Raw genomic sequence first — 24,570 nt, 5'->3', positions numbered from 1 at the left:
TTATTTATCTTCTTTTTCTTTATCGCAATATTCTTCAATGGGTGTATTTAGCTCTGAATAAGTTTCCCATCTTTTAATAAACTCTAATAAATATTTGGGGCCGTTTTTGCTCAGGGGGACGAGGGTGTTGTTGACGTTGAGTTCAGCCACTTATTATATCACTCAAAATGATTAATATTAAGATGGGCCATTTTTTTATTTTATTACTATATGATTAGAAAAAGTATTTCACATTTTTTAGTCATTAATATAAAAGTGATTTTATAAAATTTCTAAATCGAATAGAAAACAAGATGTGAATATTTCAATGACAACATGTCATTCACATGCAAGGTGTTCTGTTATTTTTTTGTGATTCTTTATAATTTTAAGTTTTATTTGTTTACTGTACTGTGTTTCTGTAAGTTTAAATGATCTGTGGTAGTTAATCTGTGGATGGCGGTGCTTGGGGAGCTACGCAAAGTTTTTTGTTTCGTAAAACATACGATTGTTTTAATACTTTCTAGTTATTTTGATACATCGTTCTTATTTCTTTATAAAAATATTTTACTAACATGCTACTTAATAATTTTCACTATGTGTTTTTAAGAAATAGTTAAATTTTGTCCAATATAATTTGTTGGCGGTAACAATATCATGATTACCAACAAAAATATTGTGCTTATAAGAAACTTATTAGCTAATGCATATTAGTATTTAGTTTATTTCAACTCATATTTGTATATGCACATATTTTATAACTATTTGTGAATATTGTCGAGATCTGATTAAAAAGTAAAAAGTATCAACATGAATGATGTTCGTGATAAAGTTGTTGCTGGATCCTCGTCGTGGGAGACTGCGCCAAGCCTGAGTGACTCCTCACCAGAAATACAATCATCTCCCGGAGGTAGCGGTGAGACTCCACAGACACCTGGTGCTCCTGCACCTTTAGCTCCACATCTTGCTGCTGAGTTACATCCTGATTTATTACAACAAGGTTGGCGCAAATATTGGTCGAGGCGAGAAAATAGACCATATTTCTGGAATAAGGTATCTGGTGAGTCTATGTGGGAACTACCAGCAGTTAAAAGAGATTTTGATCCGATTACTGATCCCCTTGGTATATGTCACACTGGCCCTCCTAATGCTGGTAATGTTACTCCGAGTGCCACAAAGAGACGGCCTTCAGAAGATAATGGCCCTCCAGTAAAAAAATTTGTTCTGGCTGGGCCATGGGATATTGAAGTACCTACTAATGTTGTAATTTATGAACGTCCACCAACTATATGTCCGCATCCACATCCAGATATTGAAGGATTTCGCTTTACTTTAGCAAATAAATTGAGACAGTGTTATCAGGAACTATGCCACACAAGAGAAAGTATAGACGCTCCAAAAGATTCATTTAATAGATGGTTAATGGAAAGAAAAGTAAATGATCAAGGTGGATCTGATCCATTACTTCCGAGTCATTGTTTTCCAGAAATTTCAAGGTCTATGTATGAGGAAATTATGAATGATATACCAATAAAGTTGACACATCCAAAATTTACTGGTGATGCTAGGAAGCAATTGTCGAGATATGCTGAGGCTGCAAAGAAAATGATTGAATCTAGAAATGCTTCACCAGAGAGTCGAAAAGTAGTTAAATGGAATGCTGAAGACACATTTCAATGGCTAAGACGCACAGTTGGAGCAAATTATGATGATTTCCAAGACAGATTAGCACATTTGAGAGTAAGTTTGTATAGTGTTTTTTTTTAGTTTGACTCTGTATCCTGCACACAACAGTGTAGGCAAAGGGAACTAAGTGTTAAGACACTCCATTCTCTATTTTTTGCTGAATTTTAGAGGCATTGCATGTTGAGTGACAGAACTCAATTCCGCACCTTGCCTTGACTCTAGACCAAAGAAATGAAAATATTAAATATTACATTTCCTCAAATAGGGATCGAACCCACAACCAGTCATGTTTTCAGTTAAGGCCTCAAAATTATATACATAATTTGAATTATCATTATATTTTTCTACTGTGAGAGGTTGTCATGGTGCAGTATTACAGCATTTGAATATGACTATTTTGAAGCAATATTTACTTTTTATTTATGAGAGAGAGATTTATTATTTTATTTATTTAACAGAGACAATGTCAACCACATTTAGCTGAAACTGCAAAAGCATCAGTGGAAGGAATTTGTTTAAAAATTTATCATTTATCAGCAGAGTATGCCCGTAAAATAAGGGAAAAACATAGTGTATTGTTAAAGGAGAATGGTATACAGGTTAGTGTTTATTTAACATGAAAATATAAGAATGCCTCAAAAATACCTATACAGTTTTTTTTGTAATTAATAACTAATTTTTAAATAATATTTTAGTAATTATTTATTAATAGCTTACTGTAAACACAATGGTTGTGTGTTTGATTATCATCAAGGGGAAAGAATTATTTTCATGTCATGCTCTGGTAACAACACTATGCATGGCATTATGTAGTCTGCCACTCAATACAAAATTGGGCACCATAGTAACATATTGTAGGAAACTAAAGTCTCGAAATACTAGGGCCAGTATTTAAAAACTACTCTCAAATTGATCATGAGATGCTATTTTCATTAACAAATTATATATCTACAATTGAATTGCCATTTATAAATATGGGTCCATATTCCCTTGGTGACCCTGATACAGCATGGAGTAAAAAAAAAATGAACAATCATTGTAATCAATGTAATCACCATAATTAGTTGTAGCTTGTTATAAAATTGTAGTAAGATCTAAATTTTCTCACATAATTCTTATTGGATTCCTATATAGTTATTTAAATCTGTGTACTTGATTATATTGTTTCTTGAGAGTACTAACTTTTCCTTTTATTTCTCCTTAAAAACTTTTCAAATTTAATATACCTAAAAATATTTTTTTAGCCCAACCACTTGGCTGGACTACCTTTCCGTTTCCTTCTATCATTATTTGATTTTTTATGGGATAGCATAGGCACTACTTGGAATAATATTAAAATAATTTGTTATTAATATTAATTCTTTTTATAGAGTCTATCCTAGTTACAGTAATTTAAACAATAAATACAAACAATTAAGTTTGTTCCATTCTTCACCTTCGTTTTGAAGGCAATACCAAATGTGTAACTTAATAAAAGTCATATAAGAACTTGAAAACTTGGTCATATAAAAGTTGGATATGATATACTTAAATGTGTGTATGTTAACATTGTTTCAAAATTTGGTGGAAAGTTTAGATTGGCATATCTCAACACTAGGTTCTTTTTACCAATCCTGTTATATGCGCGAAATGCATAATGCTGCGTGAATTTTATGATCCTTTATATAAATTTTAATATTTAATACTACCGCGAAGCAAAAAGGTGGGTTATAATTTTGATGTATGTACGGTATGTATGTATTTTTATTTGTTCCACAGTAGCAGTAAGTAAAACTCATGTATTCTAATTCCCGATGGAATTTCGAGAAATCATTATGTAACGGAAAAGTTTTATATAATGGATATGTATCTATTCAATCTATATATGAAACTTACATATAGAACTTATACATACAATACAAATTCTAGGAGTTACCAGCGCCTCTCCAGCAGGCGGCACTGCGTAAAGTATGGTGCTATCCAGTACAATTCGCGCTTCCTGCGCCGCGACCGCCCCTCGTCGAACATTTCCTAGATCGCGACCAAGCGCTACTACGGTATCTAGGAGAGACGCAAGTCCTCAATGCGTCGTATTTGCAGAAACTTGTGAGTATTAGTATTTTTAAATAGAAGAAAATACTTTAAAAACATGAATATGTTTAACATTTAATTTTTCAATTTTGGCTCGTCGACCATACTGTATAGTAAAGTATATCTTTACAAATACCTCAAACTCCACCCACAGGAACACCTCTATAGATACAGCTGCTTCGATGACAAGAAGTTCGAGCAGTTCCTCTCGCGGGTGTGGTGCGTGTTGCGGCGGTACTCGGCATGGGCGGGGGCAGGCGCGGGTGCGGGGGCGGACGCACACGTCTCCCAGATGGCGCTGCCCGTGCCTGTACTGGAGTGCCTGCACAGATGCTTCGGAGTCACCTTTGAGTGCTTTGCGAGTCCCCTAGACTGTTATTTTAGACAGTATTGTTCGGCGTTTGCTGATACTGACTCGTATTTCGGTTCGAGAGGGTAGGTTGTATATGTGTAATATATTTGAGAATATTTTTTGTTGTGCAACTTTAATTCAAATAAAGTATCTACAACTAAGTTTTATGGTCACCAAATATATTTATTTGTGTTAATAGATAAATAATGCTCAAATTGAAAATTTAATTTTCATCAAACAAATATCTATCTCACTATATTCACATAGTAAAGTTACTAGAGATATATAGTGTAAAGAAAGTGATACTTATAATTTATCTCCAATCGTATTTAGATATTAATCTAATCAATTGTAATCTGATAGTTTATTTTTTCTCTGAGTAGATCTAAGATCAATCCCAAATTACCAGCTGATGACTAAATTATTCCTCATTTGACGGTTCTAACAATAGATAGATATTCTGTTTACATATAATTTTAAATGTAATGTAACACAAAACATTTCCAGGCCATTTCTAGAACTGCGACCCGTGGCCGGATCACTAGTAGCCCACCCGCCATATTGTGAAGAACTACTCGAGGCTACACTACGGCATATGGAGCGTTTGTTACAAGATTCAGCGGAACCCCTAAGTTTTGTGGTTGTACTGCCAGAGTGGCCTGACAGACATACGCATGCCCTACACAAGTTGCAGGCTAGCCATTTTAAGCGGAAACAGGTATGTTTTATTTGTTAAAAATATTTTAATATTTTACCTAATATAACCTAGTTTTAAAAATGTATGTTTTGTATTTTTTCATGATTTTGTTGAGTTATATACCTTTATGTTGTACAAATGAATACTGCACTTATTACACTGAGGACCCATAACTGTTGCTAGTATACTTACTTCTCAGTCTCACAAAAGCAGCTTTAATATAAACAAATAATAATATATCCAATATAAGTAGTAGTAGCAAGAATATAAATTAATTTTCTCATAATTAAAATTTAGAAACTATTATCTGTTTATTTTTATTTTCATTCAAATTGGAATCTTTTACGATTTTCTTGTTTGTTTTGTTTTTTGGAATTTGAAATTTTAAAAGTATTTAATTAAGAGATTGAATAATGTTTGTTTCCTTTATATGATTGTCGAGCTATATATAATTTATAGGTAATTGGTGGTATGTTAGATTTTGTACTTTCTAAGTACCTACTGTAAATAATTATTTTTGGGCAATACAAAATAATAAAAGAACAAAATAAATGTTTAAATATTGTTTTATTTTAAATATATCTTTCGTTAAATTAAAGCACTGATATAATGTATTGCTGTTTCAGGTTGTAATACCAGCGTTTGAACATGAATATCGTCATGGTTTTCAACATGTTATGCCAAAGTGAGTTCCGAACGTATTTTTAACTGCACGTCTTTATAAATATGTATGAACTAATATTAAATGTAGCTTCATGTTTTATATAAAATAGTAAGGAGCTTCTACTTTCCATCTTAATTTGGGGTCGCCAAACTTGGACTTATCAGGATTGAGAAATGTAAACAATTTAAATGTATTTCTGGGTTGAGCTAGCACTGTTCAATTGTTCCAAAGTGACTTCTGAAAATTCAAGAGGAAATACAAACAAATTTATAATAAAATCTTTCTATTTAAAATATATTTATTTAAAATATTAGAATTTATAATCATAATGCATTATGTTACATTGCAGAGACTGAAAAAATATTATTTAATGCTATAAGTGCCTAGGTTTTTCGATTGTTTTTCTGTATTTATTTCTTGTTCTTGTTTCTGTCTTCAAATAAATAATAAAAAAGAGTATTTTATGAATCTATGTATATAAGCAAAGTAGTATGTATTTATATATTTATGTATGTATTTATGTACGTGCATGTAAAACTAGATATCAGCGCTGTACACCCTTTCCCTTTTCAGACAATGTATTCTCTCCTCTACCCAAAGGTTGCCTAGAAGAGATCACTCTCTTAGCGATAAGGCCGCCTATTGTACTGTTTTATGTATTAATACATGTATATGTGTCTTGTCTTTCTATTGAACCGTAAAGAGTATTTTATTAATTTTATTTTACATTAGTATACTAAGTATAAATATACATACGTATTTAGAATAGTTTATATTATTTTTAATTTCAGAAATGAGGTATATTTCCGTTGGGGTGGAGGCACAGTTGTTGTATGGCTACAGAATGCCGCAGGATTCGCTCGTTGGGGACCAACTGACGAGCGTGTAGAGGCATTATTAGACGCTTGGCGGCCGCGAGCCAAACTGAGAGCCGATGACACTCCCGATGACCCTCCAAACCCCCCCCAGCAGACACCTGATAAACGACAATAGGTAAAAAAGAGGTATAGACCAGTAGTTCTGTCTTTATTAAAAAGAGACACAGGGCCCACAACTTCACAGAGGCTCCTAAATGACCTGCTAACTGCCGCTACGTAATCTGGACGAATACTGGCCTCTAAATGGCCTGTTTACAACTGCTAAATAATCATTCATAATTCCACTTTCAAAATGGGTCCGAGATTTGCGTTTCTACGAGGGCCCCAACCTGTTATAAGTTAGCAGTGGAAACTAGTAATGGCCGCAATCAAGTCATCCATTTAGTAGTGGCTTAAGAATGTGCTATTATGGCTATCGACAAATGTATAGAGGCGTCTTCCCTGCACACAAATGATAAACGAGGACAGTAAGGTAAGCCACATTACAACTAGGTCATAGTTATAACTACAGAGGAAACAAAATTATCCGGACTAATTTTTCTAGTCGATTATCTGGATATTAGAATATAGAAAGCTATTACAGCTTCAATAAAGAATTTTCATATAATATACATTTATAAATTATTTTTTTATTATATTTTCTTTTTAAATATTTTAATTGTATAATTATGAACTAGATGTTAATAAATTTTCGTTTCTTATTTTATGAAGCTTGCTTCAAAGTCGGCCTGTCAATATTCTAAATAATCGTAAATACTTCAAAATTGTGGTCCAAATAATCAAGTCTCCACTGTAGTTAAAAATAATTTACAAAGTTACATGACAAAGCTGATTTCAGCATTTTCAAAATCCACCCAGCATATTTATATACACAATAAATATATTCGATGTTTATTATTAAGTATACATAAGCATGAATGTCCATGTCAATTCTTAATAATGTATGAAATTCTAGAACAACTTCTATTAACATTTTTTATTTGTCTAATCAATTGGCAGGTTAAGTAAAAAAAATATATATTTTCCTTATTTATATATCACAGAAAAAATATATCAGATTTATTGTTTATGATAGTACTTGTAATTTTATGGTCACAAGCATAATTTAAACTAGTTTGTTGTTTATAGTAATTTTGTAACATATCTGGTTAGCTAAGGCAAATTAAATATAATATAATTTAGACAAACCAAATATTTTTAACAAAACCTTGTAGCATATGTATTTTTTTGACCAAATAAATTATTACAAACAGCTCAAAGGTAAATAAATGAGAAAAATTGTAACTTAAATATGCATAAGAAATATGATTACAAAAAAAATATTCAATGTGGCTGTAGATGCTTGAAACTATATTGTAAGAATGTGTTCTTCATTATCGTCTTTCAGTAAATATTCTAATAAGAAACTGCCGCCAAAGTTATGAATTTCTGCAAAGAACAATTTAAAAAATATATTTTACTGAAATTATACTATTATTGTTATTTGATATATAATTCATGAAATTATAATGTAGCCATTATAATATCCATCCATACAAATAAATCATTTATATTTATCGTGATCTCACCAATTTTATAGGAAAATAAATATATTTTTTGTTTTTTTCTTTTATGCACTTCATAATTATACTTTATGTATAAAAAATCTATTTCTCTATATAAATGCATTAATATAACGTCGGCTAAAAGTATAAAATGCTAAATCTGTTTATGTCGTTATATCCTCGTACATTGTTATACCTTTCGAAAGTGTAAAATTAAAAACAAAATCCTTTATTTTATATACAATACAAACCAATTTCACTTTTTTTTAAACGCTTTTTCTCTCGTGAGAATTTACTTATGGCAGGTTTACATTTTAAGCCGATATAATATATATATTTTTTTATAATTTTTAATGCATTGGCTAGTTGATTATAATTTTTAGTTAAAATCATGTTGACTATAGAGTATGCGATATATAGAATTGTACATAGTATAGTGGTGCGCGTAATGTACATAAATTTGTAAAAGATTTTGGTTATTTACTTAAAGTAAGTTCTTTTTAAGAAGCCCTTTTTACTGTTGTATAGTTCCATAAAGATTATATTTTGATTGTTTAATTATTATATTTTTCAGAAAAAAAAATGTTTCTTATTTTTTTTTTACTTTTATAGCGTGCGTATAGAGATTACGTTATCCAGTTATAATAAAATGTTAAGGAATAACACTTCCAGCAATTGGTAATGTCCAGTATCAGCACATCACTTCAAAAACTACTAAATTAATAATCTTAAATTGAAATATTAAGTTTTGCATAAAGTGACATCATTTAAAAAAAATAATAATATAAAAACCTTGAAAATGAAATAAATTAAAAATGAAATATTTAGTTTTGACAATGCAACATCTTCTAAATAATTTAAGTTTGATTAAAGGGAAAAAAAGTTTCGTAAAATAAAACTTTTCTTCGAACTCCAGAACAAATTTATTCAGTGTATCCACTAAAACTAATTTAAATATAATAAAGTAACGCCGTAAACAATAGGCGGATTTCAGTGACAATTTTTTTTCTATAATCATCAAACAATAATCATTTAAAAAATTTTTTTCTTTTTATTAAATATTTAGCTAATTTATAATTTAAAATTGATGTCAAAATAAATTCATTGAAAAATAATTAAATAATAAAGTATAATAAGCACCTAAACATATAAATATAAACATAAAACTAAGGTATAAATCATCAATGAGACTTCTACTACATCACAATACAAAATGAATTAGTGTTGCCGATCGATAGTGGACTATCGATAGAATATCGATAGTTGTCCGACAGAAAGACTGGATATTATAATTGATAGTATCGAAACTATCGATAGTTCAAAAGGGTACAATACTATCGATAGTATCGTATCTCCCAGTCAGAAAAATATCGATACTATTGAATGTCTAGGAAACTATAGTATCGCAACTTAGCATGCGATCGATAGTTCACAACAATGAACGAAATGAATAACGATCCCATGGGATTTTTTAGATTAAAACTTTCGATAGTTTGGCAACACTAAAATGAATAAGTGATTTGAGTTGCATTTCGACAGTTAAATAGAAAAGTGGCACAAAACAAAAACAAAGTTTATTGTAAACAACAGTTTTGGAAAAATATATATGTAACTATTGTAACTAATTTAAATGTTTTAACTTTGTCAACCAGTTTTTTTTAAATATATATTTTGGAAAGAATTAAAGGTTAAAGATTTGCAGCAATAAATGTTTATTTTTCCATATTAAACGAAATGACACTTATATCATCTAGAGAGTTTCAATTCATAAAAATAAATGACATTAATCTAATGATCTCCATTGAAATATACCACTTTTCTATATAACCGACAATTTAATGATTTGCATTTTAAATGTGCAAAATGTACTGTTCTGGAACCATAGCTAGCTGTGCAACTTATGTATTATAATAGTGTTACTAAACATTAGTGTGTTATGTTTTTTTACTGCTAATATAAAGAAGACAAACATCCTTAATTATTATATCATATTACTATATAAATGAGAAAACATTTGTGCAAAGAAAATATTGAGATCTTTGTACCTACTTTAAAAATATAATAATTTGTAGCATTGAAAGATCACATTCAGGCGGTGTCTTGTAATTTGTGTTATATTTTTTGCAATGGAAAACTGAAAAAAACATATCAGAACCTAACATTTTAAATATAATTCTTTAGCTAGAACACGACAGAACTATATAAGTACCTAATTGTCTTAAATTAATACAAATAATTTGCCTCATTGCTTTTGTTTAATTATTGTTATTATTGCAATTAATAAATTGCCATAAATATTTTGATATTAATATGAAATAATTATAATCATACTTTAATTTTGAACACCTTTGTTTGCAATACTTATTTAAATATGACAATAATTAATTGAATAGTTTATTTATTATAAAGTCAACAGGTACAAAAAATATACTATCTAACTGAACCTTTACTTTAACTTTTACTATTCACTTAATAAAATCAATAATATTAATAAATTAGAAGATTGTAATAACTAAGGCTCGACTAATCAAATTATATGATAAAATAAGAAAACAAATTATAATGATAATGCAAAAAAAATAATTAGAATTAATTATATTCTTCATCTTCATCCATTGCAAAGCTTACTCCTGAATCTGCATAAACAGGGCTAAAAAAGAATAATATTTTAATAATAATACATCACATCAATCCATACATGTACCATTAAGGCACAAAGACAGTATCCAAATACACACTCAATTGTTAATAATTTGAAAGAATTTTATTGGTTGACTCACCTCATAGCTCTACATGTAAAGAAAACAATTCTTTTAAGCTTTTTGTTATAAAAGAAGTAATTGAAAGTCCAGAGGCAACCAGGTTCGCCAAACGGGTCACTAGCTAGATCAGGGTTGTAGCTATATATTCTGCACTCTGGTAACTGTATCTCTTCCTCCATAGCTGCCCATAGGGCTGGCCGCAATTGTCTCCAACGAACACCACCCACAGCAGACAGTGCTGCATCTACAGCACCTTGCACCCAAGTGAGTGAAGACTCGGCACTGAATTCACTACTCTGTTAGTAAAAAATTTAAATATAAAAAAGATGTTGCAGCTATTGTCATGTAAATGAATAGGGTGTGACTATAAACACAAACAAAAAAACATTTTATTCCCACAGCAGGTACAAATTAACTTCATTTTATTTTCTCTGATAACAAGTAACAAGTTCCTCTACTCAATCTACAATGTCTTGAAAATTGAGCCAAAAGTGGAGAAGTGTGTGTCTTAACACTAGGTTTCCTTTGCCTACTCTTCTATATACAGGATATATATGGACCGTTTATTTTGAAAGTGGTGTAAGTCCATTTTTGAGAAAAATGAGCTATCACATAATTCATGCTTAATTTAATGTAATTTTTTTATATATAACTAGCCTGTGTTTAATTTCTCAAAAAAAAACCATGTTTTGAACAACTTAAAATCGGTCGGTGAATGAAATTGCATAATCATCGACATACTAACCTTTAATTTTCTCGAAACAAAAGAAAATGGACTTGCACCACTCTCAAAATAAACGGTCCATATATATATATATGTCATAATCAGCTCTTATCACTATACATAAATCACAAGGTGTATATCTTGTTATTACAGATATGACTCACAACACTCAGTAATAAACATTTATTTTTAAATAACAATGAATATGTTGATAATAAACATAATTTGACAAATTATAAAAATTTTATTAACAAAAGGAACATAAATAACAAGTGCATAACAAATACCTTTGCCATTGAAAAATCATAATCTGGAAAAGCAGCATTTAACGTAGCAATCAAATAGAACAGGGTCTTCCGAGATATAGTATCACATAAGACACCATCTTCATCACCAGAAAAGCTACGGCTGGAATGTATAATACTATATTATATAAAAATCTATAACAAATAAAGAAATTATATAGATTTTTAAGTAGGCAGTACCTGTACAGGATACCTTCAGGTGGAGATAAAGCCTGAAGGTCGTGAGTTGTTTCTCCATCTGCTGTGAATCGCTTATAAAAAGCTTTTTCAGCACCTGCCATTTTGCAGCTGTAGCTCTCCACTCGGCCTTGAACTGCACTATCGCCATTCAGGATCGACAGTGCACTACTAATAGCCTCAAGGCGTCCACTCTCTAAGAGTTTCATTTTTAATCTCTTTTATATTTTACCGATGAGTTACCCACAAAAACTTCTCGTTATCAATATCAAACTTGTATATTTACACGGGGCACTACTTCTGTACATAGCAGAGGGGTGTATGAATATTCCTTTCCTTTTTGAATGAAGAAGGTTCACACTCGGTATCAAATTCGTCTTCTGTTCTTCTTCCGCGCTGATGGGATGCGGGTACATCACAAATATGAAGAATAGGTTTACTTTGTAAATTGCAGTTGTTGATAACAAAATATTTAAAGCTATTAATTGGCTTGAACACAACAATGGCGCGTCTGTTCACTAGCTGTCCTAGAAAGGGCACTTAAACACACACAATACTTATCGCTAGTAGTCAAAATCCATAGAAGACATCGTTAAAAATGATTAAAAACGTTAAGTATACAAAAAAACACTGCAATATTTTTGGAAATCTAAGACTAACGTTGTTTTCAATATATTCTCAGCCAAATTCACAAATACGAGATAATACATAAGTCACCCAGGACAATTCACAGATAGCAAATTACTTAGATTGATGTAAACATCAACTACAGAAAAAAAATATTGGGATCGATTCTAGGATGGAAATGACAGTACATAAGTCCTATGGTACGTCGTACTTATGTAACTTTTATGATGTAAACAGTGGAATTATTTTATTTTATTCTTGTAAGAAATCGGTCCATTAAAAAAAGAATACATTATTAGAGAATCTATGCTATTTTATTAATAGAGATACCAAATTAACAAGACCATAAATAATGATCGTTTATATTAGTTATGGTCTTGTAGACTATTATCATTTTGGATATTTTGTGAAGAAGGGAATTTAAATGAGATAAATATAATAATTGAAAAATGTGTTGTTTATAAAAAGGCACAGAATTTAAATATAATACTTTATGATAGATTAGTTACTATAGATAAAATTAGATAAATATCAATAATGAACAAAATAGTGATGTCACTGAATTTACAAATGTACAATTTATTAAATAGAGTTACTCCGAATTTCTTAAATAAACAACCATTCAACTTGGTAAAATTTCGATGTTATGGTAAAAATATTTAGTTATTTTATTAAATTTAAATATACCGAATTGATTACTTGTATTTTAAATTGCCAATATTATTTTTAGCTACACACAAACGTTTTTATCGGCGAACTGATATTATACAAAATGAAAAAAAATGGGAGGTTACGTTAGATCATAAAAGATTAAAGACCCCTAATGGTAAAGTACTAACAGTTAATACAGAACCACTTGCGAGAGCTATTGCAGCTGAATGGGATGCTCAAGAAGAACACATTGCCCAGCCTACAATGCACATAGTACACCTCATTTTATTTTAATATTACTAATTTTTTTGTATTTTTTAAATGATAAAATAAACCGTTATCTTATTTTCAGACAGCACTGTGTAATACAGCTTTAGATAATCCTGGAAAACTTACCTCTCATGATATTGTTAGCTATTTACTTGACTTTATAGCAACAGACACATTACTCTTTTATTCGGAGGTTAGTTAATATTAATATTCATTAAAATATTTAAAATAATATAACTGTGAAAGTTTGTAAGGATACTTGTTCTACTGTCATATTAAAACTATTGAACAATTTTAGATGAAACTATAATAATATAGCTCATACATGAGAATCAACCATAGGCCATAATTTATATAATAAATTAGCTCCATGCTGTATTCCCTACACAGTAAGGTAGGCAGAGAGAATCTAGTGTTAAGACACCACATTCACGATTTTCTGCCGAATTTTTCTAGGCACGTTGAGTGGTGAAACACAATGCCCAGCTTTTGCCTTGGTGCCAGGGAAAAGAAATGAAAATATTAATAAATAATAATTTATTTCCTCGAGTGGGATCAAATCCGCACCTGTGGCATTACAGTCACAACTCTTGTGCCCCTGTGTCACAACAGTCTCAAAGTTAAAGATTTCATATGATTTAGCTATAATATAACAATAAGTATAATGTATAACGCTTTGAGGCTACATTCTTTATCCGCACTGCGAGAGATTGGAACTCACTGCTGGCCGGTTTTCAAAGAAAGAGTGAATAGGTATCTTCTAGACAGGCATGCACCACTGTAGACCGCATCAACGCTCACCAGACTTGATGCGGTCAAACGCAAGCCTATTCCATATAAAAAAAAAAAACATTTAAAAACTTTTTATCCAGGAGGAAGAACTTCAAATATTGCAAGAGAAAAAATGGGATCCAGTCTTAGATTGGTTTAACAAAAGATTTGGTGTAAATCAGCAGGTTTCTCAAAATTTAGAGCCTCCTCCAATAGCTACTGAAACAAGAGCTGTTTTGGCTCGACATTTATTATCTTATGATTTTCCAGCTCTAAATGGTTAGTCATATTTAATAATTGTATGTTTACATATTCCAATTTATTTGCATATAGATTGTAGTGCAGTGGAGTGTGATTATAAATACAATTGTTATAATGAATTATTTTCATTTGCCTACCTTATTAAGATTTAACATGATATTAACTCAATATGTAATGTTTCCAATTTGGGCAGAAAGAGTAAAACAAAGTGTCTTGACACTTGGTTCACTTTCACCCCTATTCTATTATATTGGATACAGTGTGGAGCTAAAAAAAAAATTGAATTAAGTAAGGTAGGCAGAAAAAATCCAATCTTAACATCCCCCATTCTCTACTTACAGTATGGTTGATGTATTGTGGACACCTAGAAGTTAAGCTTTTTGGACTTTTACACATTTTACACTCAAAAAAAATAATCAAAAATAAGAAAAAACATAAACTTGAATCTAATCAGCCATGTACAGCTAACTTTAGGTTGACCATACCTCATTGACTCTACTGTACTTACTGTTGTCTTTTTACAAACATAAGTATGGGATGGGTAAATTTAATTATCTGCAGTTGAACTTAACTATGGATATGGTAAAATGGATCCCAAGGAAATATTTCCATTTTGCACTGTTGTGTGTTATTTTTAAGTAGAACCTTTAATATTGGAATTAAGAAATCACTTTTAGTGATAAGCCATCTTTGCATATTTATATTAACTTAAGAGTACCATGTGTGTATATAATCCAATATAAATTGTAAACTTTGTGCACAATAAATTATTACAGTATGGATTATGTTCAAAAAATTCTATAATCAAATTGCATAGCCATCTATATCCAACTTCAGAGTGTCCATGGCTCTGATCATACTGTATTATTATATTAGCTCAGGCATAGATACAACTCTATAACAACTGTATAACAGACATAATGTATTTGGTGTGTGTGTGTTTTTTTTTAATTTCAGCTATTTCCTTTGGTGTAGAAGCTCTAAAATCGCCCATTCTCATGCTATCATGTGTAGACAGATATTTAGAGCCAAAAGATGCTGTAATGTTAGCCAGGCTAGAGGAAGAATTTCAGGTCAGTTTTATCTATTCTATAATTATATTAATGTTTATGAATTAAGAATTCAGTAATATAAGTAAACAGAAACTATAGTAAATAAAAAGTATAATAGCCTTATTTTTATAATAAATAGAGGTAATTTTGTCGGAAATAAAGGTAACATCCGTCGTTGCGCAGGGGCACAAGCGTGTCACTGAGGTGGTTGAGGGTTCGATTCCCACTTAGGGGAATGAATTACTATACATTAATTTACATTTTATACATTTCACGTCTTGGCAAACAGCTCAGCGTTGAGTTTCGTCACTCAACACTTAATACCTCTGAAATTTTGCGGAAAGTGAGGACTAAGTCCTGCTGCATGCGAGAACTTTAAAAATATTACTTTAACAGTTTTAGCGCAAAATAATTTGCTATTTACTATTTGTATAAAAATCCATGTTACGTTTATTTGTTTACAATATAGTTGCGTTGACATTTGTAAACCTCGAGATAGATCTGTGAGACCATCCCGTCCCAGCGGCAAAGCGTCCGACTGTAAACACGACCGTTGCAGGTTCTATAATAATTAATAATATATAAATAATAATAATAATTTTCATTTCTTCACTCTAGTAAGTAGACGTAGCGTAGAGTATCGCCACTCAATGCACTATTTTTTTAAAATTGAATGAAAAATAGAGAACGGGGAGTCCTAAGCTTAACATCTACCTACCACACTACATATAGCGTGAACATAAAAAAAATTATGTATATTTTTTCATAGTTACTCCGTTGGGGTCGGGTTCCGTGGGCCCACGAGCTCAACCAGGCGGAGCTGACCGCGCGGGTTGCTGCCTCCATCCTCGTTATACAGAGTTCTAGCGAACGACATACCGCCGCCGCTAAACAAAAGAAGGACGAGCAAAATGTTTAATTTGTTAACTATTTATAATTTATTATTATAGCGTAGTAAATAAAAAATATAGAATTTTTGGTGTTTTATTTTTGTATATAAAGAATTATAATTACATCGTGTAATTAATCTACCTTATGAAGGTATGATTCATCTGTCGCGTCACTTTCTTTTGTTTTGTATATTCAGTATAAAAATATTTAGTAAAAACCGAAAAAGATAGAAAGAAATTGGAATATAATAATTGGTAACCGCACTTTGCTAAACAATGATTTCTGTTGCCTATAGTTAACAAGCAAAAGGAAGTCGTCCATTTGATGCAATTGGCTATACTCGAGTGACCGACAAGGACATATAGACAAAAGACAATGCGCCTTCCTTCTGAAATCACTGTAAGTTAAAACTAAAAGTATTTTTTAATTATAATTTTCACAACTTTATTTACACAAAGGCATAAACATATAAGAATTAGGTGTCCAATTTATGTGAGGTCAGGCGCAGGAGAACGAATAGAAATAGCAAACTCTGTATCGCAAAGTTCTGCTAAATTTAGATGGGCGGGCGGAGAGCGAGCGCCAGTCGACACTTGGAACGCGACCTCGCTTTATATTCTGAGCCGCGTATCGAGTCGTTCCGTACACAATACTCTCATTAATTAACCCGCTAATTGTAAACTTTATTTTACTTGAATTTATGTTTAAAGTGGACAATTCTTGTGTAAAGATGAAGTGATTAAACTCTGACACCTACGACTTTTTGTCAGTGTGTATTTTTAAATAAAGATGAATATGTGTTCATAGCTGTAGAGTCTAGACAGAGATCATCGCACATTCAATTTTTACGACATTTTGTGAGTATAATGTAAATATTTATCATGTTTTAATGGCCAGTTTTTTTTTCAATGAGCCTCACTAGCCTCAGTTAATAATCAGTGTTAGTTAATCATAATACACATTGAAACAGCAAATTTAGAAATGTGTTACATGTTTTAATGAACTAGTTACGACTATGAACTACTGACTAGTTTATGGTTTTAATAATGACTTCATTTTGACCTATTTTCCTATCTAGTACAGTCTGTACACTAGATGGGGAATGATGTAGGATCGCTCTGCAAGATATATAAGAGCAGTAAAAATAAAAATGAATTAACTACAAACAAGGGCGAATAACGAGTAAAATACTATAAAATGAACAGCAGAACTTTATTTTTCAGTTATTCAAAATACCTTTCATGTCAACTTCTTGTCGTCTTGGAATTCTTTTGTTCTCAAAATAACGTATGTAAAACGAAATAAAGTAAAAACTAAGTAACAAATAAGTATTTGTGTTCTTTTAGGGGCGATGAATGACGACGTGGAGGTGGAGGCGCCGCGCCCTCGTCCCCTGTCCGCGGGAATTTGGACCCTCTTCTCCTGGTTGCGACGCACAGACCGCTCTTCTTCCAGTGAGAGCATTACTAGTGTGGGTTCTGATCGCACTGTAGCCAGCTTCGACTTCTTAGCACCTCTTCATTATAAGGACCACAACAAGCCTCTTGTATTGCCTCACAACCCAGTTACCGATACGTATAAAAAGAGATTACTAGAACGAAATATACGTAGGCAAAACGATAGAGACATCACGTTACGTAGAAAATACGGCTTATACACTGAAGAAGGCTTAGGTTACGACGCTTTTAGTTTACCACCAGCGAGAAAGATACCAAAAGACTCTACTAGACTCCGGCGGGCAACAAGCGAAGGTGTACAACGACGAGCTGCATACGTGCCAGGGAAGAGGCGTGCTCCATTACCACCGAATACAAATCTTTCTATTTCTCTGCCTCGAAATTATAAGAGAAAGAGACCAGCTCCAAAGCCACCTATAAAATTGGGCGAAGAAAATAAAGAAAACATCGATATAAATAAGGATTTGCAAATGAGCGCAAAATCTATAAAAGATAAACAGGCATCTCAAAAAAATATTGTATTAAAATGTGAAAAACCTCTGAAACAAGATCAAATAAATGTTAAGTTACGATCTGATAAAAGTTTTCTTAAGCAAATTTTTGATGGTAAAAAAAGAAATTCTGCTATAGATACAACCCACGTTAAGCTGTTACCAAGTATAAGCGAACTCGATAAACAAGCAGCTGAAATAATTGAGACGAAGAGGTCAATGCGTGCCAATAGTGGGTATACTGGTATTAACAATAATAGTTTTAAAATTATGGATTCTGAAGGTAGCTGGATATGTACAATTTGTTTTAGAAAATATACAATGAATTTTACCTCATGTTCATATTGTGCTATTACTAAGGTTACAAAGGGAAAAAAAAGTAATAGTTCTGCTAATAACACATGCACACAAACTGAACAAAAAGTATGTAAGTTAAGTCTTAAAAATGATGTCGATGAAAAGAAAAAGTTAAGGGAAATGCTAAAAGAAATGAAAGATTCACTGCCAAAAAGATCGAAGCAAGATACAATGGGTAATTCTAATATTTTATCAGCGACCGAAACGCCGACATTACGAATAGGATCAACGATAAAACAAGAGAAAAAAGAATCTGATGACATTCTACGCTCGGAAAATATTAATGATAAGGAAAAGAATACGAAAGCTAGCATTCATCAGGCAAAAACATCTTTTCTGCTGTCACAACCTTCTTCGTCGAAGCAAATTGTGCGTGATATTGTCCTTAGCAATTTAAATAGACCGAAGCTTAGAAACGGATTACATATAGAACAATTAAATAACTCTAGTCAAGTTAACAAAACCGCCATGGATAGCGAAAAAAGAAATAAGGACAAAGCAACGGAAATTATAAAAAATAAAGAATTTGAGCATAGAAATGTTAAAGAGAATTGTACCGTGGCAAATATAATACTTAGTCCAGCAAATCAAGACGTAAAACTAAATACTAAGGAAAAAGAAGGTAAAAATATTATAGAAACAAATACAAGTATCATAAGTTCAAATATCAATACTTCGAAAACAAACTTTTCAATTTCTTCTAAAGATGACTACAGTAATGTACCTCAAAATAAATCTAAGCTACAAACAATTTTAAATTCTATTAAAGAAGTAAATGTTTTGAATGAAAGTTCGGAAAAAGAGACAAAAAATAAAATAGAAAGTATTCGCTTAGGAGATGTGATTTCAACTAGTGATATTAAAAAAATGAACTCTAATTCAAATGACCCTGCAAATACAGAAAACAGCAGTAACTTGCATACGCCTCTAAAAATTTCGTCTTTATTAAATCCGTTATATTGTCCTAAAGAGAAAATGTCAGAAAGTCTCAGTAAGGCTTCCCAAGCAAGTGAACCGGATTTGAAACTGAATGAATCAGAAAAGATGAAAGTTATAATTAATAAACCTGTAGCCGTATCTAATACTTTCAATGCAATAGTTGTAGAAGCTGTGAAACCAAGTATTTCTTCAGAGCCAGCCAATAAAGAGTCTCAAAACGTAAAAGCCACTTCGGTTATCAAAACTAATAAGAACATATTGTTAAAAGAATCAACAGAACTTGAGCGGCCAAATGTGCCAAAAGAAATAAATTTAGATCACCATGCCCGTCGCAGGGATTTAATAGGTCAACTTGAGCAAGCAATTGCTAAAGGAGACGAGAAAACCGCAGCTGAAGCGGCTGCCAAACTTGCCAAGTTAAAATTATCGTGTTCAGTTTTGTCATTTTCTTCTCAAATCGTTTCAGAACCTACGATTTCAGCAAAAATTTTAAACGAAACAAATAACAACTCGGACAAAGTCAATTGTCTGGGTAAAAATATACAAAAAAAGGATATTCTACAACCAAAAGAAAAAGTACATAATATAATTCAAGTGAGGGAAACATCGAAAACCATAAGTGAGCGTGAAAATAATAACGAGAAATTATCTGCTTCCTCAACAACTGTTAATAAAGCAGAAAATGCGCCGAGTCCAACTCCATCAACATCTAAAGATTTTGCACCTAATATAATTATCCCGTAAGTTAAGATTTCCTTGAGAAGAGAAACAATATATATCTGTATATTCAATTATGTACTAAATACTTTGTTATTTTAATCTATGATATAATTTTATAATATCTTATTATTTTTTTTTGTAATCAGTATATCATTCTCAAAGGTAACTTTTAGTTTAGTAGCATTTTTGTAACAAAATATATTTTAAATGAAATGACCATGCTTTTAGAGTTCAATATTTTTATGGATTTCAGAATTGAAGTTTGGGTTGAAGACAAGGAGGCAGCAAGAGGTCCTATTCGCTTACTCGTTCCTCGAAACGCCGTAGTTAATGATTTAAAACGACAAGCTGAAATATCCTTAGGTTTGGAAATTCGATTGCAACGTTGGATTATAGGGAAAACATTGTGCTCCAATAACAACACACCGCTCACTTCACTTGCTGGTCCCAATCTTGTAGCTCCTTTTTATTTATGTTTGGTAGAAGCTGGTATGTATAAGTTTATACCTTCATTGGCTTAAAATGGTCATATCACAGCCGTTCATATTTTTTTCTTCCTTTTAGAAACAAATAATAATGAACAGACAAAAACAGCTGAAGATGGTAAAGAGTCAACAAAAGTAGACAAAGTAGAAAAAATTAAATCTGGTGATTTCTACACAGAACTTGTTAAATTGGAGCAGCAAGCTCTAGTGCATAATACTGAAGCTTTCGAATGTGGCGTTTGTATTGAACAATATGCCGTCGCAGCGGGTGTCGTTCTTCGAGAATGTATACATACATTTTGTAAAGAATGCCTTCGTGATGTCGTGAGGCACTGTGAAGAGCCTATTGTCGTGTGTCCTGCTATCGGCTGTCCTGGTGTTTTGCAGGAACGAGAAATTCGAGCACTCCTATCGTCCGAGGAATATGAAAAGTGGTTAGCTCGGGGCTTAGCAGCAGCAGAGAGTGGTACTCGTAATACATTTCACTGCCGTACGCGAGACTGTACTGGTTGGGCCTTCTGTGAACCGGGTGTCCGTAAATTTCCATGCCCAGTGTGCAAGCACACAAATTGCTTGCCATGTCAGGTATAAAGAATAACATATGTATTCAGTTATTAAATTATATTACTATTTATACTAATATAATAAAACAGAAGAGTTTGTTTGTTTAAACACTAAGGTCTCTGAATCTACTGGTCCGATTTAGTTTCTTTTGTTTTGTATGAAAGCTGTATTCTTCATGAGTGCTATAGGCTATGTAACATTACGATGTAAGTCATTGTTAGCCATAAGTAACGAAATAATAATAATGGACGTCATCGAATTTCTTTAAGCGCATAGACTGCCTAAATACTTAAATATATATGAGTACATTGTATGGCAGAAATATTCAATTAATTAGTTCTAAAAAAAAGTCCTCAACACGTTTTATCTATCTCTAATAAATAAGGTACAATAATATTTGCATTCTGCAAAAAAAATAGAAAATTGCAAAGTGTCATTTAACCGATTTTTTGACATGTTTAATCTAACGTACGGGAAAGTTAATCCTGTTGTGTCAACACACTTCACTTTCCACATAAATTTGAGTTGCAGAATGTTTCCGCTAAGGCCGGTCTAATGAATTAAAACTGGAATATAATCACATCCCATTGTAATTTACCTTCTATTATGTTAATGCTATTAGTATTTTTGTTTTAATATCAGGAATGAAGACTTATTATATTGACGTAATCTTATTTGTATAAATAAAGGTTTTTTTATATTTATAGGCAGCGCATGAAGGCGAAACTTGTGAAAAATATCAAGCGAAATTGCGTGAAGCAATGACGGCTGTGGAAGTTAACAATACCGATGAAGGAACACAGGCCTTACTGAAGTCTTTAATAAACCGAGGGGAAGCACTCGAATGTCCTGAATGTAAAGCACTTATAATGAAAAAATGGGGTTGCGACTGGATTAAGTGCTCCGCATGTAAAACTGAGATCTGTTGGGTGACTAAAGGTCGTCGATGGGGACCGGGAGGCAAGGGTGACACTAGTGGAGGCTGTCGTTGTGGAGTTGATGGGAAACGATGTCACCCATCTTGTGGTTACTGCCACTAGATCTTAAAAATACTCTATACATCTAAATTATTGGTATATTTCTTCTTCATCTATTTCATATCAAGTGTGCAGAATATTACTGTACAATTCTTTCAATGTTTATTTTATTCTAAATTGTTTAATTAATAAATTTTTCAATGTTATAGGCTTTTATTTATTAGCTCAGCCTTAAGCAAGGACAGGGTGGTCCATGGTCCAATTGTAGTATTTTATAGAGATTTGTTAGTATACATGCATCTTCAGAATTACTGGACAGATTTCATTTTTTTTGTAAAGCTATTTATTAAGCATAGTAGAATGCAGTTTTAGCAGAAATTATTGAGCATAATAAGCATTTTCCATTGTCATATACAATTAAAGATCTGTTTAATCTAAAAAGATAATAATATGGAGAAAATTGTCAAGTTTCTATAAGATTAGTTGATGTAATAAAGTTATAATAATTCTTTCAAAAAAATATTAAATTAAGTTAAATTATTTAATTTAATTATTAATTTAGTGAGGTATAAAGTATAAACAGATTCTGTGTATTAAAAGTTTAATCAATTCCAGATACTTACTCTTGGTTTAAAACATATTTTTAGTAAGGCATAATACCTGAGCTCAATTTTCATCTGCATGAAAAATACTTATCTTATATTATTTCTAAAGCACTCATTCTGTTATGTAAATTTCCTTTTAATATAAAATGAGAAACTACATTTAATATTACAATATTTAGTAATGAATCAGTACAAAGTATAACTTGTGAAACATTATTGGAATATTAAATCACAACTTTAGAAATTTGTGGTTTAATTCACTTATTAAATCTACACAAATACACTAATAGCGACGCATCCCAGGAGGGCCTCTTCCTCCAGGTCCACCTCTTCCCATTCCTGGTGGTGCACCCATCATGCCGGGAGGTGGACCTCCCATCATGGGTCCGCCTCGCATTTGTGGAGGTGCTGATAATTGACCTCGGGCGCCCGGAGCCATATGCTGTTGTGAAGGTCCACCAACGCCTCTCGCAGGGCCCTGTAGACCTGGTGGAGCGCCACCGATTCCTGCACCGCGTCCTGCTGCTCTACCAGCACCCGGTCCACCCATAGCGCCGGGCAGAGGAACTCGGGGTAAACCCTCTTCTGGAGGGGGTGGACCTTCAATCGTCAGAGAAACAATATTTTCTCCACGAAGAAGCACAAATCCTAGAGTACGTTTTTCTTCACGATCCGCAGTTTTGCTGTTTTTTGATTTGATTTTCCTAAATTCTTCACAGTCACCCAAAATTAAATTCATATGTTTGTCAAAAGCCTTAAAAGTTCCAATAAACGTACGTGAATCTTGTAAAATTACCCTTACACGGTAATTTATATGCTGTTGCATTTTATTATTCTTTCCGATAGTCTGAAAATAATTAAAGAAAACGCTTTACACTTTACATTTATTTATAAAACTTTAATATACAAAGCTGAAGTAAAAAATATTACAACAAATAAAATTCTTTTTCTATATATAGAGAAAAGACTCTGAAACTTACCATCTTTACGAAATGATTATAAACGAAATTACAGATTAATTTTTGGTATTTCGTTAGCGGGAAAATATTATTTCACATAGACGCCATTAACTGTCAAATGTCAACCGGCATAAACGCTTAGCCGCTTGGCGTTGCTATATGTCAGTCGTCAACACTTGGTCAACACCAATTTGAACCATAGACTATAATATAAGTTAACAAAATAAGACGGTATAAAAAGAAATATTGTACCGTATATGAATAACAAAAAAAGGCACTGTAAAATCTTAATATTGACAATTAAAAATTATTACTTTTATAATTTTAATGAGTAATATAAAATATATTCCTTATATGAAACTAGGCAAAATACACTTATTTTTAGTTAAAAACGAAAATGATTACATGAACTTCATATCAACCACTTATACGCATGAGTTACTATCCTATTCCTATTAAATTTTTAAGTCAAGGCATCTTAGGACGCCAAAGTAAACGACAAGAAAGTGTAAATAAGTTGACCGGAACTGAAACACTTTATATTTTTAACATATCTCTCATAATTTAGAGGCCAGTCTTGGCGCACAAAGTGTGACTGTAAAACTGACTGGTTGTGGGTTCGATCCCACTCGAGGAGATGAAATATTTCTTTATA

At 31.9% G+C, this 24,570-nt stretch overlaps 5 protein-coding genes across 6 annotated transcripts; 3 read left to right on the top strand and 2 right to left on the bottom strand.

Moving 5' to 3' along the window:
* Positions 1-390: 390 nt before the first annotated feature.
* On the top strand, positions 391-10,928 carry Pcif1 (Phosphorylated CTD-interacting factor 1). Its single transcript, XM_085193190.1, has 7 exons — positions 391-1,719; positions 2,124-2,264; positions 3,574-3,750; positions 3,890-4,170; positions 4,595-4,805; positions 5,411-5,469; positions 6,240-10,928. Exons 1-7 carry the CDS (start codon positions 790-792, stop codon positions 6,439-6,441), a joined length of 2,001 nt encoding a protein of 666 aa, XP_085049316.1. The 5' UTR covers positions 391-789; the 3' UTR covers positions 6,442-10,928.
* Positions 5,333-12,597, bottom strand: Maf1 (repressor of RNA polymerase III transcription Maf1). Its single transcript, XM_085193363.1, has 6 exons — positions 11,842-12,597; positions 11,644-11,764; positions 10,651-10,928; positions 9,920-10,520; positions 6,205-6,424; positions 5,333-5,685 (listed from the first exon to the last, which is right to left on the bottom strand). Exons 1-4 carry the CDS (start codon positions 12,045-12,047, stop codon positions 10,460-10,462), a joined length of 666 nt encoding a protein of 221 aa, XP_085049489.1. The 5' UTR covers positions 12,048-12,597; the 3' UTR covers positions 5,333-5,685; positions 6,205-6,424; positions 9,920-10,459.
* Positions 12,598-12,845: 248 nt separating this feature from the next.
* l(2)k14505 (ATP synthase mitochondrial F1 complex assembly factor 2 homolog l(2)k14505) lies at positions 12,846-16,445 on the top strand. Its single transcript, XM_085193350.1, has 6 exons — positions 12,846-13,114; positions 13,196-13,389; positions 13,469-13,579; positions 14,259-14,436; positions 15,376-15,491; positions 16,240-16,445. Exons 1-6 carry the CDS (start codon positions 13,003-13,005, stop codon positions 16,387-16,389), a joined length of 861 nt encoding a protein of 286 aa, XP_085049476.1. The 5' UTR covers positions 12,846-13,002; the 3' UTR covers positions 16,390-16,445.
* Positions 16,446-16,583: 138 nt separating this feature from the next.
* Positions 16,584-22,557, top strand: LOC146541209 (uncharacterized). Of its 2 annotated transcripts, none has more exons than XM_085193049.1 (5): positions 16,584-16,760; positions 17,708-20,345; positions 20,579-20,814; positions 20,890-21,395; positions 22,082-22,557. In XM_085193049.1, the coding sequence occupies exons 2-5, from the start codon at positions 17,713-17,715 to the stop codon at positions 22,412-22,414; spliced, it is 3,708 nt and encodes a 1,235-aa protein (XP_085049175.1). In that variant the 5' UTR covers positions 16,584-16,760; positions 17,708-17,712; the 3' UTR covers positions 22,415-22,557. The 2 variants fall into 2 exon arrangements, with proteins under 2 accessions (XP_085049175.1, XP_085049168.1); XM_085193042.1 differs by lacking the exon at positions 16,584-16,760 and adding an exon at positions 16,926-17,218.
* Positions 22,558-22,935: 378 nt separating this feature from the next.
* On the bottom strand, positions 22,936-24,097 carry SmB (small ribonucleoprotein particle protein SmB). Its single transcript, XM_085193372.1, has 2 exons — positions 23,937-24,097; positions 22,936-23,803 (listed from the first exon to the last, which is right to left on the bottom strand). Exons 1-2 carry the CDS (start codon positions 23,937-23,939, stop codon positions 23,240-23,242), a joined length of 567 nt encoding a protein of 188 aa, XP_085049498.1. The 5' UTR covers positions 23,940-24,097; the 3' UTR covers positions 22,936-23,239.
* Positions 24,098-24,570: the final 473 nt, after the last annotated feature.

Source organism: Heliconius melpomene, chromosome 1 (genome assembly GCF_056956725.1).
Source record: "Heliconius melpomene rosina isolate 202511_hmr_F chromosome 1, ASM5695672v1, whole genome shotgun sequence".
Taxonomy (NCBI): Eukaryota; Metazoa; Arthropoda; class Insecta; order Lepidoptera; family Nymphalidae; genus Heliconius; species Heliconius melpomene.
This window is presented reverse-complemented; position numbering and strand designations above follow the sequence as displayed.

What these genes read in the sequence shown, in the direction of transcription:
- Maf1 (XM_085193363.1), bottom strand. Translation starts at nt 12,047, where the DNA reads ATGAAACTCTTAGAGAGTGGACGCCTTGAGGCTATTAGTAGTGCACTG. An exon ending in CCTGAAGGTATCCTGTACAG is followed by an intron (nt 11,765 to 11,841) that starts GTACTGCCTACT and finishes TATACATTCCAG; the next exon opens with CCGTAGCTTTTCTGGTGATG. An exon ending in TTTACATGTAGAGCTATGAG is followed by an intron (nt 10,521 to 10,650) that starts GTGAGTCAACCA and finishes ATTCTTTTTTAG; the next exon opens with CCCTGTTTATGCAGATTCAG.
- LOC146541209 (XM_085193049.1), top strand. Translation starts at nt 17,713, where the DNA reads ATGAATGACGACGTGGAGGTGGAGGCGCCGCGCCCTCGTCCCCTGTCC. An exon ending in TTTATGTTTGGTAGAAGCTG is followed by an intron (nt 20,815 to 20,889) that starts GTATGTATAAGT and finishes TCTTCCTTTTAG; the next exon opens with AAACAAATAATAATGAACAG. An exon ending in CAAATTGCTTGCCATGTCAG is followed by an intron (nt 21,396 to 22,081) that starts GTATAAAGAATA and finishes TTATATTTATAG; the next exon opens with GCAGCGCATGAAGGCGAAAC.
- Pcif1 (XM_085193190.1), top strand. Translation starts at nt 790, where the DNA reads ATGAATGATGTTCGTGATAAAGTTGTTGCTGGATCCTCGTCGTGGGAG. An exon ending in TAAAGGAGAATGGTATACAG is followed by an intron (nt 2,265 to 3,573) that starts GTTAGTGTTTAT and finishes TACAAATTCTAG; the next exon opens with GAGTTACCAGCGCCTCTCCA. An exon ending in CGTCGTATTTGCAGAAACTT is followed by an intron (nt 3,751 to 3,889) that starts GTGAGTATTAGT and finishes CTCCACCCACAG; the next exon opens with GAACACCTCTATAGATACAG.